General features: G+C 36.1%; 3 protein-coding genes across 3 annotated transcripts; 1 reads left to right on the forward strand and 2 right to left on the reverse strand.

The window, feature by feature from the left end:
- Positions 1 to 120: 120 nt before the first annotated feature.
- On the reverse strand, positions 121 to 1,019 carry LOC113699428 (bidirectional sugar transporter SWEET5-like). Its single transcript, XM_072046429.1, has 2 exons — positions 879 to 1,019; positions 121 to 264 (listed from the first exon to the last, which is right to left on the reverse strand). Exons 1-2 carry the CDS (start codon positions 1,017 to 1,019, stop codon positions 121 to 123), a joined length of 285 nt encoding a protein of 94 aa, XP_071902530.1.
- Positions 1,020 to 7,622: 6,603 nt separating this feature from the next.
- On the forward strand, positions 7,623 to 8,743 carry LOC113698461 (uncharacterized). The gene has a single exon (XM_027218286.2). It carries the CDS (start codon positions 7,827 to 7,829, stop codon positions 8,340 to 8,342), a length of 516 nt encoding a protein of 171 aa, XP_027074087.1. The 5' UTR covers positions 7,623 to 7,826; the 3' UTR covers positions 8,343 to 8,743.
- Positions 8,744 to 12,574: 3,831 nt separating this feature from the next.
- Positions 12,575 to 15,694, reverse strand: LOC113699429 (uncharacterized). The gene is made up of 2 exons (XM_072047498.1): positions 12,987 to 15,694; positions 12,575 to 12,898 (listed from the first exon to the last, which is right to left on the reverse strand). The coding sequence occupies exon 1, from the start codon at positions 15,620 to 15,622 to the stop codon at positions 13,022 to 13,024; it is 2,601 nt and encodes an 866-aa protein (XP_071903599.1). The 5' UTR covers positions 15,623 to 15,694; the 3' UTR covers positions 12,575 to 12,898; positions 12,987 to 13,021.

Below are 15,694 nucleotides of genomic sequence, written 5' to 3' on the forward strand. Positions count from 1 at the left end.
ATTATAAACATAAAATACTGAAGAATGTAATTAAGAATACTAAAATCCACGTTTTTTGGAGGAAAAAAAAAAAGAAACTATATAAAATCCTATCAGATTATCATGCCTATTGCATTCTTCTTAAACTCGAGCATTCTGGACGGAGAATTGAATCTCAGATGGCTTCTTGATATTGTCGTCATCCTCCCAATTTGTACTGCGATAATACCAAGCATAGAGCGCAAGTTGAAAAAGTCCAGAAAGTGTTCCAATGCCATTGGGAATCTGTGAACAAAAAATAAAAATATATTTATTTATTTATTTGATTAATAATTATACAACTTTCATATTTCAATCAAATGTTTTGGAATATGTACAACAACCATTTAGTCTTTACCATAATTTTTTAAAATCACTTTCTTAAACTAGATTACAAGAAAAAAAATTTGCAGCATTACTTACCACAACATTGTAATCTTATTTGAGTGAAGCATAGCATACCCATACAGTACCATTGAGAAGATTAGCAAGCGATAAATAAAATGGCATGTGCCCCTCCTGGCAGTTTGGTTGATCACAGGAAGCCTCCTAAGGTCCTGTTGTCCATTCTCCCCCATTAGGGATCGAGTCCCAATGGTTACCGGTTCGAGATGATGGGGCCTCTCCTCTCGGGTCTCAGGGGATTAGTCGGGTCCGGCATATCCACAGCCCGGATACCCCCTGAGTAGAAAAAAAAAGATAAATAAAATGGCATGTACTTCACACTCTGTCTTAATCACACTGGACTGCACCCAAAATAAAAAAATAAATAAATAAACAAACCATTTGTATAGAAATAATGACAAATAATTAATTAACTCTGATTCTATTGTAACAAAAAAGTATTAAGTAATACATACCATAACTGTCAATGGCGAAAGATACATGAAGATGTTCAAAAACATGCAAACTACACCAACAAAGATGGACCTTTGCTTCTCATCATGCCAAACGCCAAGGGTAATGCCAATTACGATGGCACTTACAACTACTTCACCCATGACCATATAGATGATCCTCATCTGATAATATAAGACAAAAATAATTTAAAATGAACGTATCTAAGAATAAAAAGATGAGTAGAATATTTTGTGCTGTTAACCTATCCGGATTCAAGATTAATTTGATTCTAATCTTTTACTTTAGAAGAGTTAGTCCAACATCAACTATGAGGGCTCTTTTAATTGAGAAATCATGGGAGTAAAAGTAATGTACACGGAGATTAAATCATTCGTATCCTTTTCCGCTAATCGGAGCGGACGACAAATGTGACTAACATAGCCTCTATAACAAATCCGATACCATTGATTGATGGTCGAAACCAAGATGCTATGAGATTTGACAAATGGAAGGCCATAAAATACCCACATTGCACAATTCAATAGCGTCATCACATAAGGTTCTGGCTTGAATTCTGCGACTGATTTTGCTTTACATATTTTTACGAATGTTGGGCTGCATATATAACAAACAAAACACATTAGGAGATTTAATCATAATTCTTTCTTTCTTTTTTTATAAACTTTACCTATATTCAATGGCGGAGCCAGAAAAAATTTTCAGTGTGGGCAAAAGCAACACTAAATTTTTTTACCTGCTCTTTTTCTAGTTTTTTAAGCAAAAAAAATATTCATCAACAAATTAAAATGAAAAACCTTTTTTAGCTTTCTAATGGAACTTTGTAACCCATATATCCTTTTAGAATATCAGTTCATGAACCAATTTAGAAAATCACGTAATTTTTTCACTTCCGCAAAACTATGGGAGCACACTTAAAATTATATCAAAATTTTACGGGAATATTATTAGAATTTAAGGGGAGCAGTGGAGGTCTGTGCCCCCACCTTAAATCCGCCAGTGCCTATATTATAAGCATTAATGTGTGATGTATGTGTAGTAGAAGAGATAGGAAAAAAAAAAAAAGACATTACATGGGCGAGACAAATAGGCTGAAAGATATAAGTATATAACGTATCCGGCATGGATTGCAAGACACAATAAGTCATTAAAGGAAGGAAGTATAAATTGAAATTTTAACCCAAAAACAAGACGAAACAGAAAGTAGAAAAATGTATCAAATTTTCAGTTGTTGTTAAGTGTAATAAAAGAAATACACACAAAAAACAGATAATAGACTGGCTTCGACTAACGATGTCTTCCCTTACCCAGAAAGAGTCTAATCTGATGAAAACTTATATTTACTACTGAGAATTAGATACACTTTCTATTTTCTGACTAAAAGAAAATTGAGGACAGTCAAGGGATGTAATATATATATATATATATATATATATATTCAGAAAAGCAACCCCTACGAACCACTGGCCCAATGGCTCAGTGGCCACCAAGGAAGGGCTTAAGTCCCTCTTTGGGCTGTAGATGAAGGTTCAAACCTTACCTGCAGCGTCATGATAAATAAGAGACAATGAAAATTGATGACAAATTGAGAACTAACCAATTATCCCAACAACGGTCCTTATCGAGTCGATGTTCACCATCTTTGACACCTGAATTAAGTTAAACATGGAAAGAGAATTAAGAGTGGAAATTAGATATATAGCAAATAATGCGAATAAAAATTTTGCAAATTCAATGGAAAAACACATAGGTAATCATGAATCTGAAGTAAGATTGGTCGTTTTCGCAAATAAAATCATGCGAGAAAACGAATGCTACTGGATGAACATCCTTGTTAACGATGTTCTTTTTGTCTAATTTCTTTAAAAGAATATAGAGCCTGTTTGACAAATAAGTTTTTGGCCAAGTTTATCTGCTACAAGTTTTTTAACAACTTTAACTATAGTAATCTCAAAAAATTTCTCAAAGTTTTTAAACTATACATTTCAAAATATCTAAAAATTTATACACTTCAAAAATTTTTCCTACAACTTTTACAATGAACTACATTAAAATTTTAGACAAACATCCAAAAAAACTCATTTGCCAAATGGGGCGGCAGTTAGGTAACTTGAATCCTATCTCACCTAAATTTATTAAAATTAAAGCGAATTGAAGAGATAAAGCTGCTCGAAAAAATTCTGAAGGTAGTAAAAGACATTGAAAAAATTCTTGCGAAAGCGGGAAAAAAAAACACTATGCATCAAGAGTTTGACAATTTTCAAATTCTCAAGCAAGATCAATCTTTGCATATTCACTATTCATAAAATAAATATAAAGACTAATTGCTATAATTACCTTACAAGGGTGCAAACGTGATGATCTTCAACTGGAAATGTTACAGGGCGATGGCACAAGAAAAAGACTTCAATATCCTGGTTAATTTTATGCTTCGACAATTATAACATGATTTTTCAAATATTTATGATGCTTTTTGCTCTTCTTCTTTTAGTTATAATAAAATTAATTTTTCTTTCAAGAAATATACTTTAACAGTAATTACCAATCTTTAGATGTTAGAAAAATATAGATTAGTCATTTAAGCATTATAAATAAAGTTTTAACTAATGCCCATTAACATATCAGGTAAATATTGGGTCCGAGGCATGCCCAGTTATGGATTCGATACAGTTTATTGAAGTCCTTAATGTTATTAGAGATTCAAGGGTTCATTAAGGTATTTTAATTCTAAGCTTACGCCACTCATTTTAAGAAAATTAAAGCAAGCAAAATAAAATTAACTTAAACTTTTTTTTCAACCCTTCCATCCTGCCACCCCCAACTGTGACCCCAAACATAGTATTCGAATCTTGAATCTGTCAGTGAAAAAAACTCTAAAAATCCTTCCCTGACTGCTGAGCCAATTAATTTAAACTTGAAAATTCATTTCAAAGGGAAAAAAAACACTTAAAATTGAAAACTTAAAAAAAGTATTCTTTAAAGGAAATAATGGACACCAATTAACACGCCAAAACTATACCTAAATCAATACTACTGTTTATCATTTAGGAAAATTCAACCCTAAAGTTATGAGTAAAAGTTTTACGCTTCTGGGCCTTCTCCGAGTTCTACATAATTTCAAGGATCTAAGAGCTCCTCCACAGTTTGGTTCTCCAAAACTTTGGGCTGCAATGCAAACTGGCATTCTGCATTCTACACCTTGGGTTCCTTGAATATTCTTTGACGAAGACCCGTGGCTTCCTCAATGGATTAAAATTTTTCGACAAGTATGTGGCTAATCGTGCTCTTTTTCATCACTTTAAACCAAAATTATTCATTTGGAATAAATTAAAACCAAAACGAGGAACTTGTCCAAATATTAATTAACCAAGTGTCGCCGAAAATGTACCTATGTACAAGAAAATTCGAATTTTGTATATGAACTTTTGTAATAAAACCATTTTTTATTCAACTCGTTGTTCGGTAGGGTTTCACAACATTTATTTTCGTAACGCATAATTTTGAACCTATTTTTTTTTTATAATAATGATTAACTACGTGACTAAAACGTGAATAGATGAGATACAATAACATGCCCAATTCTCGTTTCTGTCTCCTGTTTTTTTTTCTCTATGCCCTATATCTGATAAATCTCACACCCCCTAATTTGTCATGAAAGAGTTCTTGCAATTTTCATTTGATTCGTTTAACACCACTATTTTCTTTACACAAGTTTTATATGTTTAGTTTGATTAAATCAATTCATTCTCTAAGTAGAAGAGTTTAATAATAGTTTAGAGTGGACAATTGTACATATCAGCCCAGCAAAAGTGGGGTTAATTACACTTTGTCCCCTCAAACTTTGGACGATTATCCACTTAAGTCCCTAAACTTCAAAATGGGACACTTAAGTCCCTAAACTTATAAATACCTCCCACTTAAGTCCCTGAACTTATAAAATGGGACACTTAAATCCCTAAACCCTTATAAAATGGGACACTTCGACCACCAACGGCATTCAGGATTTGTTAACAATTTTCCTTAAGTGGGAGGTATTTATAAGTTTAGGGACTTAAGTGTCCCATTTTGAAGTTTAGGGACTTAAGTGGATAATCATCCAAAGTTTGGGGGGACAAAGTGGAATTAACCCGCAAAAGTGGCACGTGTTAAGAAGATTTTCTGCCCAGAAATCCTCAACGCCCATATGATGCAGATCTGCAAAGTTGGCTAAAGGGGTCCACTATTGAACGATCCAAAGTCGGTATGCACAAATCATGATCATGATTCATGGGTTAGGCTCCGTGCCCCCCACTCCCACGTGCCGATCTGCTTGGAGCGTGGGCTTTATATGCAGAAAAGTTGATGACTTTTTGCAATAGAGGGCCGACAACCTTAGGCCTACCATAAAGCAAGTCCTTTCACAAAAAGCCTCTAATCCCCAAATGCATCCCCTCAAGGCACGTGACTTGGGAGCGTAATTATTTCGCCATTCTCATCTCTTCCATTTATTTTTATTTATTTATTTTTTTTGCTCGTTTCAATCGCTATTTTCTGAAAGTTTTATAAAAAATATTTTATAATGTATATAACATGAACAAGTGAGTGAGAAATCCGTTCACAGAAAACGTAAAATTTTTTTTTTTTTTGGAGAAAAAGGATAATCTAAACGAGACTTATACAACTTTACCATATGTATAGTGTTGTCACATAGTATATATACTATAGGGAAAAAAATTTGCTATTCTTTCCTTAGGTAGTCATTTATCGTGAAAAGGATGATTTCTATAATTGGTCTTCGATAAAGAATAATTTGTAAAAAGGGTAGGCATTTAATAGGTACTTAACACTAGATTGTGCATTATATAAACGCATGGATGTACCAAGTTCTTGCGTGTTCAATCATTGTTATGCATTTGAAGGATAAGACTTAAGAGTATGGGCAATATCCAAAGATAGGTTTGTACTTATTGTGTGGCTTGAAATCAATTTGAGATTAACTAAACTAAGATCACGTAGAAGCTTTACATCTTTAAAGTCCTCAGAGAGCCGTCATCATTTTAGTTTGTCCAACCATACAAATACTTTGGCTTATGACCAAATGCACCATACGCATGTAGCTAGCTTTTGTATGGAGAAAGGAGATACTAAAGAAAGAAAGAAAGAAAGAAAGAAAATTACCCACACTCGCAAAAGCCCTCCAATATCCTTGCTTGTCTTAGTTATTTAATGCGCTATATATATATATTCAAGATTTTATTGAGCCGACTACTGATCCATATGATTGTAGGTAAAGCAAGTCAAAAGTCATCTTTCACATGGAGTTGTATAACTCTTTTTCTGGTAAACACTGTAAATCAACTTTTCTGGAATCATGATTGATGACACAGTACGTATTTGAGATTTTGCTTTCAACATGGTCTTTCTTTATGATCCCCATTCAAGAACTGGTTAGTGTCTCTGTCTCTGTCTCTAGTTAGGGCAATAAATACTACTGTTTCACATCCTCAAGGACAAGCCTTACGAGCTAAGTAGAGATTTGTCAGTCAAGAGTGAACACAAATTAACTTCATGGGAATGGAATCTGACAACAAGTAAAGAGACAAAGTAAATCAGATTCAAGTTCAACCTAGCTTATGTGTATTTACAACGGGAGGAATCAAAGATTGACTTTCTCCTTTTTTTTTTTTTTCCTAGTTACCATCTATATATAATAGCATGTCATGCATGTTTCTGCTTTGATCTGTATCTTTTCTCAGTGCTCACTGATACAACTGCAATGGAAAAAATTTCGTACCTATTGGGCGATGCTATCATGCTAGCTAGGTCACTAATTTTACTTCACAGTTTTCATTCCCAATTTTGACAGCCCAAATGCTGACAACAAAAAGAAATGCATGCACCTTGTACATTTACATTCTATACGACTCTTTTTTATCAATATGTTGCATGCCGTGACTCAATTGGCAAGACTTTAACCCTTATTTTGAGATCGAGTGCCTATCTTCGAGTCTCGAGCGTATGCATTTTTGACATGTACTTGTATATAAAGTTTGAACAGATGACCTATCGACCGTGCACTCATGTTGGAGTCATCTTATATACGCAAGTTATATAAACAATATGGAGGTCTTGTTCTCGATTAATTTTAGAAATTTGATACTACCTTTTTGGTTTCTGAAAAGCTATTTTGTTATATTTGCAACTGATTTTGAAAATCTAGTTTTTAGTTTTTTGGACCTAAAAACCTAAAAAAATCAGACGTTGTGCTTCTGAATTCTGATTCTGATCCACGTTTTCATGCAAACAAAAATACCCTTTAAATGTTTACCCTGGCCAAAGACTAGATAACTTTTTTTATGGTCTTTATTTTCTTCCTATTCTCATCTCACTTCTAGATTCATCTATGTGCCCTTCTTTTTTCCTCCAACATTTAATCTTCGTAAGAAAAAAAATTATTTAATTAGTACAGAAATTCATTTAGGTAGCATATAAGGGTAATTTGGTCATTTTATTGTCAAAATCAGCTTTTTAGGTTTTCTTGAGAACAGCTATGCATTTATTAAAATTGATTTTTTTAACCGTAAACAAGAACATATGAGTTATTCTGAAAAATATATTTTTTCAAGAATTAATTTTAAAAAAATTAACTTTTACAATATCAGCATCAGTTGAGAACAAACTCGTAGCCAATATTATCAAACTCTAAGTCATCATCACTTTATGATTTAAATTTTGACATAATACTCATAAAATACGTCAACATGGGTACAAATAAGACCAAAGGCGTATGAACAACAATATGCAGACTGTCCATTTGGCTCCAAAGCCAAAAGCATGGGCACTTTAGGTATCCAACCCATATATCGAAATGCTTAAATAGATAGAGACCTCAGTTCTGCCAATTCATACTCCTCTTCCTCATAAAAGTACAGTGTCACTTCTCTTTGTCCATTACACCATTATTCTTTGATATGGAAGAAGGCAACCAGAAAGAATTGCAACTTCTTCCAGCTGATTCACAAACGACGCCTTCATCATCAAATGCTTCAGCTTGGCCCTCATCAGAATCCTCCATAAAACTCCGATCAACGACCGATCCCTTCGAGGGACCATCACTAGACCTTCAGTTGTCTATCAGCTTCAGAACTATAAGGACTGGTACTACTGCGAAAGATTACACTAACAATGATAATCTGATGATGAAATCTGATCCATCAGGGCGCGTTGAGGCCTTGAAATGGCAAGCCGCTGAGGAAATTAGGCTGGCTGCCATGGAGAAGGCGTATGCTGAACGTGTGAGGGAGCTTAGCAGGCGAGAAATGGAGCTGGCGCAGACCGAATTCGCCCGTGCTAGAAACATGTGGGAGAGGGCTCGTGATGAGGTTGAGAAGGCAGAAAAATTGAAGGAAAGAGCTACTCGGCAGATGGATTCTACGTGCATGGAGATCACTTGCCAATCTTGCAGGCAAAAATTTCGACCTTCATAAAATCTTTTCCAAATTAAAACCCAAACAAAGAAAAAAAAATTTCCCACTTTGAGTATTAATTAGTACTATTTTTCTAACTTTGTTCAGAGGCTATATAGCGTTACTGAGCTGTGTGAATTGTGATATATAGCGCTAATTCTTGCATCACGGTTTCATCATTGATTAGCATTCTAATAGTACATTTTATTGTGCTAAGACAGTTGAATCAATAGGGGTGATGAAATGGTGATTCGAATTTGAGTATCTGTATTGTTTGTCATTGATAAGGAGTACCTGAAGTTTTGCTTGACTGAATAAAAAGTTTGTATATGGAGGAAGCAAGAAATAAAGTCTTGTATTAATCTTACTCAGTACTGCAATCTGTATGACAAATTATTGACCAGACAAATTTGGTTTTTCAAGCTCGTTTAATGTGAACATTCTTGGAATGAATCTGGTGTCAGTTTGTCCATGTCCATGTAAATTCTACCTCAAATTAAGTTTGCGGTGGTCCAAACTTCTGAAAGAAATATGAATGTGCAAGTACAACTAAAGTGTATTATTCATGTGATATATATAAATATATATATATCATAAACTAGGTCTATCATAAAAGCTCTCATTTATAGATAATTCTTTAGTCTAGTGTGAGAGATTGAATTGTTGTACGCCCAAAGAAAAATATTCACATAAAAAGAAAGAAGAATAATTAGACCTCGCCCAAGAGCCTACAGATCTTATTATAGGAGACATGCACAGGACAGGAGCTTACGAATGCTGCCTACTGGATGAAAGATGGATATATTCTTTGGTTACTACGACCCTTATGGTGGGATCTTGGTTTGTCTATGGATTCTTGTCCTTTCTACTTCTTTCTTGCTTAGACGTTAATGAAAGATGCTTTAGTTTTTGTCTAACTTGGTAGACACATTTATGGGAACGGAATAAGGCAGCTAAATGACTCGTCAATAATGAACAATCCGGATTACTTTATATGTTTGGCTTCTTTTGGAGATTAATAACCAACAATTCTAAAAGTTGATTATCAGGATTTGGCCCATATTATCCTTGGAAATCTCAAATGTCTCAAATGTATGTACATTCCCCTCCCTCAATTAGTTTCCTTTTCTCTCCTAAGTGTACAACTGAAAGAGTTCTGGGAAGTTTCCCAGCCATAATATGTGAACACATCTTTACATCCTTTAGGCTTCTACCATTAATACATTTCCTTCCAATTGTTGAGACCCTTTAATCTATGGAAATGTATATAGTACTAGTCTTTGTTGTTGCAACTTTAACCCTCTTGTTAATTGGATAGAAGCATGTGCTCCAGATTGACTACTTAGTACTATTTCCGAGCAAACAAAACCACATTCTTTAACAAGAATGCTGCTTTTTGTAGCTTGTTAATGTCCTAGAACCATAAGTTGGGCTGCCTTACTATTTCTTACTCATTACTTTACAGCTTTGCTTCAGACTTTTGAAATTCTGCCACATATTAATAATAGCAGAGGAAATTATTGCGGGCAATGGTTGGACTGCCAAAGTCAATGTCAATTAGGTGACCATACAGTTAATTAACATGTCCACCCTTTAATTTTTCTTTTTACATTTTTCATATATTTTTCAGGAATTGAGGACAAGACCAATTCAAGTGTGGTTCTCAGTTTTTCTCTTTGAATTAGGAAGTAAAAGCAAACATATTTGCAAATGTTGGGTTTAAAATCGCTTGCTAGCTAGATAATCTGTAGTGGTGGTCCTATCCTTATTGTACAGTTACAGAAGTTCCAGTTTCCAAACTAAAAAACTGTCCTTCTGGTTAAAGGGACAACAGATTACTAGTTTGGAGGAAAAAAAAAATGAGACTTGTATTCAGTTGCTTCTGTACCATTAAACTTCTAGTTTCCTGAAGGAAAATGTAGCAAGTCGAAATTGAAATGTTTCGAGTCAAGTTGAGAACCTGAATGTGAGTAAAAATGGCAAATGCATGAGAACAAGAATCAAGCAAATTCATCAACAAGAAGACAATGTGGCCGCAAATCATTGAATTCAACATCTTAACTTTTGCCCATCCGAATACCAAACACCCACTATCCATGTCTACAGATTCAACACAAAAGGGACATATTTTTGGATAGGATGAGTCTTTATGTAAGCATCTCTGCGAACAGTAACTGCAGCAATCCATTTAAGTTGTCGCCAAAAAATTGAATCTTATGATTGTCAGCAACCTTTATGTGCTGAACGTTTATTTCTTGTCGTTATGGAATAATTCACCAATGAGAAATTCCCTTTTCTTTTTTTTTTTTTCCTTTTTCATGTCTCAAAACAGCTGACTTTGCAATCATCAAAATGCATCTTTCAATATTGCTTGTTGTTTCTTATTCGTGCTGTTTAGTCATCTCCATATGGGGACGTTCTTTCAGCAGCATATTGCCTGAAAGGCAGAATTCAAGGCTATATCTCCATCTAAATGGTGATTTTCATACCCATATTAAAGCAATATGACCCTACTTTCAAAATAATTATCAGCCCTCTTGATGTAACAAATCCTTAAATGTGTCTTTCTCAACTATTTTGCATATGATGCACCGAAATAGTGAACGTAAAATTCACGTTTTGGTGGGGTTTTGGGGTTGGGGTTGGGGTGTGTGGGAAAGCAATGCAAAATTTAATTTTTGGTCCTCTACGGTAACAATGAATTGGAGTTGAGCCCCTCAAATTCAAAATCATTCAATTTAGCAAACCCTATACAAAACCTGTTCGAATTTGGTCCTTTATTGCATTTCCATTCACTGTTGAAAACCAGAATTGCTAGGTGATATGTGCTTCGGATCAGGTCAAGAAGGAGACACTCTTCTCTCTCTCTCTCTCTCTCTCTCTCTGACCCAATTAATTAAGTGATTTTGTCTTGGTACTTAACTTTTCCCCTTGAAATGCAGTGCTCCTTAATTGATTTTAACTAATGGAACAAAAGTAAAGTAAAAATTTTGAACAATTTTTTTCTCGTTTCAAGGGTTAAATTAAACCTTTTCAATTTTAGAGGTTGAAGACCCCTACTTTGGACAGCCAAATTGAAATTAGGATATTAAAAAAAGCCATACCATTTTCATTCTTTGGATATTAGGAAATTAAATAAATGGGGAATTAATGTAGCCATTAAAACTGTGAGTAAGCATTCATAAATAGTTTCACTTAAGTGAAACAGTTGATAAATGGAATGTTGAAGAAAAAGTAATTTCTCAACAATGGCACATAATGCAAAATCTAAAAAAGATAGTAAAATTAATCTTTTGGTGTCTTTATACTTATGAGCATACAAATTATCTGACATTATACCATTTAGTGCATAAATATAAAGTTGAGGAGATGGATGTCGGCCTACTTAATTTTGGAAAACTATAAGAGAGGGTGTTAAATTTTAATAATGAGTCTCAAGGGAATTAATTTAATTTTAAAAGATAATTAATTTGTCCTGTTTGCTATAGGAAATCCATAACCAAGTGGAAAGATATATATATATATATATATGTGTGTGCGCGCGCGTTAACGACAATCATAAACAAACAAGGGGAAAAGATATAAAAAAGAAATACAGACATAGAAAACTATAAAAGGCTATACATGTCTTAGAAACAAAGTTACACAAGTTAATAAAATCTGCACCTTGATCTTTCATATCTGTCTACACAAAGATAGAAATGCACATCAATTCATTTGATATCTATTATATTTATTGATAGATGAATTGTGCAAGTGCAAGGCATCTGTTTAACAGTTCCCCCTCCAGGGTAGTATATTGAAGATGCATTAGGAGAAGATATCTATTTCCTCATGCTTACACTATAGATGCAAACCAAGGAAAGATGGCATTTACGGATAATTAAAGCAAGATGAGTATAAGAATTCTTCTCAAAGAATCGTCCAGACTGCCAACTCCAACATTGAATTCAGAAACAAGAATGGAAAATATAATGAGTAAACCATCAAACAAGACAACATAACAACCATATACTATAACTCAAGCATGAAAAAATGGTAAAAGAGGCCTGAAAAGGGAAAACTGTTGCAAAGATTGATTGGAAGTATATATGCATAAAACAACTGTGACAGATAGCTGCAAATACTGGGTTTAGCATGCAAAAAGAAAACCGTCAGTTCTGGAAGTACGTTAAGCACAACAAAGAGAAGTTCATGTAGCAACAAGATGAGGAAAAAAAAGAGAAAAAGAAAAGGAAAAAGGAATACCCCCCTTGAGTCCTAAATCGACTGGTTTGAACATGAAGTTCCTGTATGATTTCCTTACTGTAGTTACACTGTATCCCGTTCTATATGTTTGATACAACAGTTTCTGAAAAATTAACTAAAACATCCACTGGGAATGGTGACAAAAGTTTCTTGATCTATACATCCACTACAATGTTGGCAATTAAACAAACGGAAAACCAACTTAGTTTCTTCTTCTCTTCAACGGCATCAGCCAACCTGCTTTCCCTTGGCTCTCCTCGAGTACACCAACATTGGTTTTGGTACAACATGTTTGACATCTCCCGGACCCGGTGTTGCATCCACATTTCCTGTTGCAGACACTTCATCAGCTATTTTTCCAAGTTGGCAATTAAACAAACGAAAAACTAGACAAGTTGTTAGTTAGCATCAGCCTACCTAGTTCCTTCCTTGCCTTCAAACGGCGTCTCCTACTACCTGCTTCCCCTGGATCTCCTCGAGTACACCAAAATTGGTTGTGGTTCAACATGTTTGACATCTTCTGTACTCGGTGTTGCATCCACATTTCCTGTTGCAGTCACTTCATCAGCTATTTTTCCAACTTCTCCCTCCTTGGCTTCTTTTAGAACCTGGAGAAGTTCCAAAGGCATAGCTGCTGTATCTAGTTCACGACAATCCTTTGGGGCAGCTTGAGCTTCTTGACCAGTAAGTAGGTACGAAGCTACCTGATGAGAAAACCGGAACATCTCTTCTCTTGGAATTTTGTAGATCTTATTTTTGTCCAAATGCCGGTGAAATACAGACCTGAAACCTGCAGTTTTGACTAATGGAGCAACAGCAACACCTTGCTCCTCATTGTAGTCTTGAAGCACTTCAACCATATCATACTGACGTATGACATCATTTGGAGTGAGCTCGTCCCAATCAGAAGACCAGTTCCTATATAAAGCCCAGACATCTCCCTTTTTTGGAACTATTTGAATAACCCCCTTTGCACCTTTGTTCCAACTAACCCTGTGCGAAAAAGAATTGAGTGCCCTATTCACTTCATATTTGCCAATTCTGAAAACTCCACAAGTTTTTGCAAATCCACGGCCCACCCAATTTTGTGGACCAAATTCGCTGCTGCTTTTGGAATGTAACCAACTAATCTGAACTTCGAAGGGCTTTCTGGACAACACTTTATGAATAAATGCATAAAAACGAGGCATACCATCCTCGTTGTCATAAGAAGCCCAAACCTGGTTCTTGGTAAATGATTTCTCCACCCTGTCTTTGTCAAAATCGTAGAACTCTGGATCAGGGACATCCATTGTCACAATGGCAGCAGCTTCTGTGTTAGAGCCAGTAATTGAAGCAGAAGGCAAGCTTCCCAGTGCATCTGGCTCGGGGGTACTCATGGAGGCAGTTGTATCTGAAGACTTCTGTAAAGCAGCCACATTCCACTGCTGTAACTTCTTGCGGATTTCGGTCCTTGCCTTTACCATCAGCATCTCTCGGATTTCTGACTGCGACAGTTCCCTTAAACTCTTCGGCAAGTTGTCGACTTTCTCTGCTCCAGACTTAGCCATTTGATTTCCACGAGAATTTCCACGTCCACTAACTCCACGGGCCCGAGTCTTTACATCTTTCCCAGCGACTCTTGCTTTATGTTGATCAACGCGTCTCTTCTTTGCTGTCTTATCTACTTTACCAGAACTGGAGACATTATAAGATGGTGAACCAGAATCAGACTTCTTAGAAGGATCTCTTTTCAGGAACTCTTTATGCACTTTACCAGTAACAGCCTCTTCGCGTCCTCTCTTTAAATTTTCACCCATCTGTTGGAAAGTAAATGTAGGTTGAGCAGCAGCGGTGGTGGCCAGTGTAGACATACTTCTCGAACCACCAAATTTGAAAGATGAATCCTGTGGAACCTTTGCAGGTTGGGCAGCAGCGGTGGCTGGTGTAGACATACTTCTGGAACCACCAAATATGAAAGATGAACCCTGTGACACAGTCGCAGGTTGAGCAGCAGCGGTGGTGGCCGGTGTAGACATACTTCTGGAACCACCAAATTTGAAAGATGAATCCTGTGGAACCTTTGCAGGTTGCGCAGCAGCAGTGGCTGGAGTAGACATACTTCTAGAACCACCAAATACGAAAGATGAACCCTGTGGGACAGTCGCAGGTTGAGCAGCAGCAGTGGCCGGTGTAGACATACTTCCTGAACCACCAAATTTGAAAGATGAACCCTGTGGAACATTTGCCTTATTGTTCAAGCCAACACCTGGAAACCCAAGAGGTTCAGTTTTTGGGATCGGAGGGAAATTTCTTCCAGAATCAGAGGAAGCATTGTTACCAGGATGGCTACCTTGTTCTTGTGGGTACTGGGACCTTGGGGTGGATGTAGGGTTGTTATTCACGGGTAGAGAAGGCATCTCTGCTGCCATAAAGGGCTGAAGACACTTATAACAGACAAGAATACAGTTTCGGTGCTCAGCCAAATACTGATACTTTATAAGACATCTTGTGCATTGAGTCCAAAAGGTAGCTGTAGGAGGTGCAGAATCAGTCTGGGTATTAACTGGAACAGAAGGCTTACTCACGGTTGATGATGTGTTGGTAAAATTTTCATTACCATACTCCTTGACGCCACCTGGTGGATTCTGACCAGCACCCTTTTGATACAATGCCCTTATGTTCTGCTTCTCATCATAAGCAGCTCGCTTAACCTTATCAGAGAGCAAACTCCAAGCTTCAGAGAGAATCTTAAATGCGCCATCTGCCCCAACTGCCTTGTTCTTATCAGGGTGGAGAGCAAGTGCCAATTTCCGATACTGTTTCTTGATTGTCTCAGCATCAGCCAGGGGATGCACTCCGAGGATCTTGTACCAGTCCAATTCTCCATTCACCTTTCTCTCAGCAGCAGCATAAATATTGAGTGTTTGTAGAAACTGCGAAAGGCCTTCAAGTCTGGGAAACAGACTCTGAGCCTTGGAAGCAAATCTCTTGGCTCCCAATATGTCATTTTCTGCCAACTTCTGCTCCGCCATTCCTTTCGCCTTAATTGCCTCATCCTTGTTGCTTTCCATATCTACAAGGCCTTTAATTCAGGGAAGTCCAATCTTAGTCTCCCAAGATCAGATGCAACCTATGTTAGTATT

This window comes from Coffea arabica, chromosome 4e (genome assembly GCF_036785885.1).
Source record: "Coffea arabica cultivar ET-39 chromosome 4e, Coffea Arabica ET-39 HiFi, whole genome shotgun sequence".
In the NCBI taxonomy this organism is placed as follows: domain Eukaryota; kingdom Viridiplantae; phylum Streptophyta; class Magnoliopsida; order Gentianales; family Rubiaceae; genus Coffea; species Coffea arabica.

Bases quoted from the DNA above. Each gene is read 5' to 3' on its own strand.
- LOC113698461 (XM_027218286.2), top strand. From the start codon at position 7,827: ATGGAAGAAGGCAACCAGAAAGAATTGCAACTTCTTCCAGCTGATTCA.
- LOC113699428 (XM_072046429.1), bottom strand. From the start codon at position 1,019: ATGGGTGAAGTAGTTGTAAGTGCCATCGTAATTGGCATTACCCTTGGC. The intron at 265-878 runs GTATGTATTACT...TTTTGTTCACAG, and splicing joins TTTCGCCATTGACAGTTATG to ATTCCCAATGGCATTGGAAC.
- LOC113699429 (XM_072047498.1), bottom strand. From the start codon at position 15,622: ATGGAAAGCAACAAGGATGAGGCAATTAAGGCGAAAGGAATGGCGGAG.